The sequence below is a fragment of the Phragmites australis genome, chromosome 16 (assembly GCF_958298935.1).
Source record: "Phragmites australis chromosome 16, lpPhrAust1.1, whole genome shotgun sequence".
NCBI classification, from domain to species: Eukaryota; Viridiplantae; Streptophyta; class Magnoliopsida; order Poales; family Poaceae; genus Phragmites; species Phragmites australis.
In genome coordinates this window covers 28581609-28586611 of record NC_084936.1, presented here as the reverse complement: position 1 = coordinate 28586611, position 5003 = coordinate 28581609, and the positions used below count along the sequence as shown (strand labels likewise).

Below are 5003 nucleotides of genomic sequence, written 5' to 3'. Positions count from 1 at the left end.
ATGTGAAAAATAGATTCGAATATGGATAATTCGGATACGAATATGATCACAGATAATGTTGAAAACGAATACAAAATGAATATGAATTGAAAATTGCCGGCGAATATTTACCGGAACATGAAAGACCACTCAAATTATTCATACTAGAAAGTTACTACGTAATAGCTGAGATAATATAGCCCATATACTTAGTCACTTGAATAATAAGTAACACACTTAGTTCATCATAACCTCGTAAGCTCACATATTATGCTGAGTAAAAGTTTACACAGCACATAAACTTAGTACACATATTTAAACTTAGCTCTTCATGAACTCACAAAGCTAGTAAATACTAAAGATAACATATACAGAAATAGAAGGGAGGGCCTTCCTCGGGATGGGCCTGACACTATAGGGGAAGAAGATGGTGAGGCCGGCAAACGTGGACAGCGCCCCCGTGCCACTGTTGGGTCGGGTGGGAACTGGCTGACGACCACATCCCTACCCTTGATCGGCGTCCTGTACGACGACTAACAATCAAGAGAGAAACACCCAGATTAAAAAAGTAAACATGTCGCGCATCCAACAAGTGACATATTTGAAATAAAAAAAACTTCATTCTCTTACTCTCAAAATTCAAAACAATTTCAAAATTATCATGAAATTTTTTTGGTGATGTAGAGGATACTATGATCTAGCTTTCAAAAAAGTTTTTGACAAAAATATGATATGTACAATGAGAAATAAAAAGACAAATATGTACAATGAAAAACAAAAAAGACAAAAATATGATCTGTGCCAATATTTCATTTTTTCTTATAGGGCTGACTAGACTAAGAAAGATGATGTGGTGCTGACTTGGCATATTATGCAAGCATCGATTTGGATTAAAGAAGAGGTACGCTGAGATCCAATCTTGAAGATTGAGCCTAAAGACACTTTAGATATATCTAGATTTTAAAAAAACTTTTACAAAGAAATTTAAATTCAACTATATAAGGATTAGACATGATTAATGATTGAATAGATGATGAATTAAAGAATTTTGAATTCCAACCATTACTATTGAGTTTTACAAAACCTTTTTGAACCATTTTCACTTGAAACACCAAAGAGAAAAAAAAACAAGAAAAAAACTCCAATGCATTTACCTAGCTTCTAACAAAACTCAGCATATAATACACACAAAATAATAACCTATATTGATTGATTGATTAAGAAAATTTTGTTTTAAACCTATTCTACTGGTGAAGCTATTCAATAATCTTGATTTTTTTTTAAAAAGTTGTAAATTCTGAAAATCAGGGTGTTACACCCCGCTCGTCTCCCCATAATATAAAGCAACGAGTCGTATCATAGGGTTCCCATCATAGTTTAGTTAGGGTTTGTTAGGTTTTGTTCGATATGTGTAACTGAAGGCAACGTCTTGTTTTCGTCGTAGATCTACAATGGCTCAGTTCACAGCAATTAGGTGGTGACAAAACGGAGTTGTCCCTATTGCTGCTTCCACGGTGCGTATGCTTGGTGTCGACTTCGGTCGTGCGGAGTTTTTGTTCTTTACTACTGTGAAGGGCACCTCCATGGATACTCTTTTTGTTGTGAATCGCATGCTCTATTCTGTTCTTGTAGATAAAAATTTCTAGATTGCTATTTGTCACTATGGAAACATTTTTGTGAATTGCAAGACTAGTTTGAACGCGCATTTCTTGCTCAGCCATGGCTGACGCTTTGGCAGCAATGCAGTCTGATTTTGGCTCATGTGTGAGATAGTTAAGATGGAGCCTAACTCGAGTAACTACGAGCTACTCATTGAAGATCAAGCAGAGGCTGAGATGATTTCAATCATTTTCTTTTTGGAAGACAATGTCTGATTGACCAATAATGTCGATGGTTTCATCTTTCCGGAAGATAGCATCATCATGATGTCTATAATCTCGTGTTTTTGGGAGACATCGTTGCCAAGTATGTATAGCTAGGGGTTTTATTTAGCTAGCTAGGTTTATGTGTTTTAAACAATATGTGATATGCATTTGTGTGATGTTCTTAACCTCTATGGTATTTAAATGCCTGTGTGTTTGTGTTATGAACAATATATCATCGATGTTATGAATAGTGTGTGATCGATGTTGTAACCAATATGTGTCAATATGTTCTTTACTTCATAAATCATGAAGTGAATGTCATATCATGAGGGCAGCCAAGAAATAAAATTGCTTATAGTGAAAATGGTCACACTAATGGTTCTTTTAAAAACTCCGCGTGTGACAATTAACACAAATAGATTAAACAAAAATTGTCTGTAACTATCTACTCACAAATGAGTTTCAACAAATCCCATATGTGATCTGTACTACTCATTGACGGTTTAAAAAAATCGTCTGTGTGTAACTCTTTTATAGACGAAGTTAAAACCGTCTGTAACAAAATCGATATCACAAACGCTTTTGCAGAAACGATACATATAACTATTTGTGATAGATTTTAAAATCCACCTATAATAACACATTCTGAAGTAGTAATACTAGTTTTCAATGGCATATTCGAGTTTGGACAAATTTTTAATGGTGTATAAAAAATTGTCCCTTAGTAAGAACTCTTGCCAAATTCATAGTGGAACGAATCTGAACGACAACATTGTTATGTCACTGAAAATTCATATTTTTCTTAAGTAGCCAAACATGTTATTGAATCAATTCATATGTATGAATTTGTAGGAAAATTAAACCTTTATTCTTCCAAACTAAATAAGCAGAAAATTAAGCAAAAGTCATATAATAGCTGACACAATTAAATAATATCAATATGAGTGGCAAGTCCTTAAAAAGACGGTGTAGGAAGATTGTCAACCAAACAAGAAACCAAATTCGAAGTTCATATTCAGGATGGGATAGAAAAAGTTGCGTAATGCATGGATCATGAATATATATATACACATTGTTATCCTTCAACAAAGCGAAGGGACATGTGACACATCACACCAAGAGAGAGGAACACAAGAACACCGCTGTACCTCAGTTCGAACAAATAAAATGCTTAAAGACCATGTTCTGATTGACGGTACTTTATTGGGAATTTTTGAGAATTAGTTTGAATTGCATCTAAATCCAAAACTTTCCGAGAAATGCGTACTTCTAGTCCAAACACCCATTTGGGGGCTTGATTGGATCTGCGGGGATTAAACACAATACCTTGGGCCTGATGGCGGTAAATGGTAAATGAACTAAGTTCGCAGCCAATTCGAAAATACATTGTCCAATCCTTCTCCATCAATCAAGCCCTGAAATATGGGCTAGCTACATGGAATCGTATGTGCAAACGCAGACGATAGCGCGAGCAAGCCCACACACACACATAGTGAGAAGAAATATGCATCAAACGTGCTAGCTACCTTGATTTGGCGCCGGGGCAAGTGAAGCTGGCCGGCCGGCCACCAAAGTCCAAACACGAGCAGAGAACGCGGCCATCAACCTGCAGTAGCTAGCTTGATCTGGCGACGGAGTAAATTGGGTAAGCTGGTCGAGGGCTAGCCGCTCTGCTGCAGCTTGTGGAGCAACGCGGCACGGAGGCTGCCCTCGTTCCGCAGCGCGGCGGCGAGCACGTCCACGACGGCGTCCTGCACGGTCACGCCGCCCACGCGGCACACGCACGCGTGCTGCACCGGCAGGTCCAGAGAGCGGAGCACGCCCATGAGGCGCACGGGGGCGTGCTGCGCCGCGGTCGTCAGGCGCAGCGCCGCAGCATCCGGCCCGACCATCCGGACCTCCAGCTTCTCCTTGAGCCCGGACGAGTGGGAGTTCGCCGCGGCGGGGGCGGAAGGCGCGCCATTCCGCGCCGCGGCCTGCGTGACCTGGTTCTCGAGCTGCTTCACGCGGCCACGCAGCTCGGCGATGTAGGCAGTGGCGTCGGAGAGGAGGGACGCCTTGTCCATCCGGGACACCGTGGGGACGACTGCCCGGAGCTCACAGAACCGGCGGTTGAGCTTGTCCCGCCGCTGCCGCTCCGCCTCCACGTGGCTGATGGCGAGGCCGTCGGCCCGGGGTCCAGGCTTCCGGCCCCGCCTCTTGGGGGCGGGCACCGGCGGGTTGCCGGACAGGTCGTTGCCCGCAGGGCGTGAGCCCTCGTCGCCATCGTGGGGTGGGTTATCCTGCAAGTCGGCGTCATCCAGCAGCCATTGCTCCGGGACCTCGCTGGAGAGGAACTCGAGCACCTGGTGGTGGCCGGTGACGGAGAAGGAAACCGAGGAGGGAGAGCTGCAGGAAGAGGTGGGATAGACAAACTCGTCCATTGTACTGCGCTGGATGCAGTGCCACTTCAGATTAAGGGTTACTGCTCAAATGGCAGATCCGTTTGTGGTGGAAGTCCGGGAGGAACTGGTAGGGATCGAGGTAGTGGTTGAACTTTCAACATCGTAATATTTGATGGTATGGTATATATACTTACGTTAACAACCTCGTAATAAGCGAATTTATGCAGCGAAAGTGAGCATTCAATAATACAGGATGTTGAACGTTTCCTCCAAGCCTAACAACAAGCGCAACTAGAAGTGATTTTTATAGTGAGCATTCAATAATACAGGATGTTGAAGGTTTCCTCCAAGCCTAACAACAAGCGCAACTAGAAATGATTTTTGATGGAACCAAAATGAATTGCAAGCTTCAAATATATGTCTAATAAAATGCGAAAGAACAGTTTGCTTTGTGCTCAACACGTAGTTGCCTACCGATTAGGGATGCTACTTTTGCTTTTTGGTTACTGTATCACTAAATTAAAACTCACTCAATTAAATTAAAGATGCACTCACTACTACAAAAGTTATTTTTGAGACACCTGCGAGCAGTGTTGCTACAGTACTGCTACAGCAGTCCAAAAAATACAACCCCTCACTCTCCCTCCGCAACACTGTAGCGTCGCTGTTTTGCACTGTAGCGCTGGATGAGGTATCTGTTGGAGTGCAATTTCCGGTGCTACGGTACTTTACGGAGTACTGTAGTACTGGATACTGATGCCGCTGGAGTTGGCCT

The 5003-nt window shown here is 42.3% G+C and overlaps 1 protein-coding gene across 1 annotated transcript; it reads right to left on the bottom strand.

The window, feature by feature from the left end:
* Nucleotides 1-3111: 3111 nt before the first annotated feature.
* Nucleotides 3112-4362, bottom strand: LOC133896126 (transcription factor MYC2-like). The gene is made up of 2 exons (XM_062336645.1): nt 3451-4362; nt 3112-3275 (listed from the first exon to the last, which is right to left on the bottom strand). The coding sequence occupies exon 1, from the start codon at nt 4265-4267 to the stop codon at nt 3506-3508; it is 762 nt and encodes a 253-aa protein (XP_062192629.1). The 5' UTR covers nt 4268-4362; the 3' UTR covers nt 3112-3275; nt 3451-3505.
* Nucleotides 4363-5003: the final 641 nt, after the last annotated feature.

Bases quoted from the DNA above. Each gene is read 5' to 3' on its own strand.
- LOC133896126 (XM_062336645.1), bottom strand. From the start codon at position 4,267: ATGGACGAGTTTGTCTATCCCACCTCTTCCTGCAGCTCTCCCTCCTCG.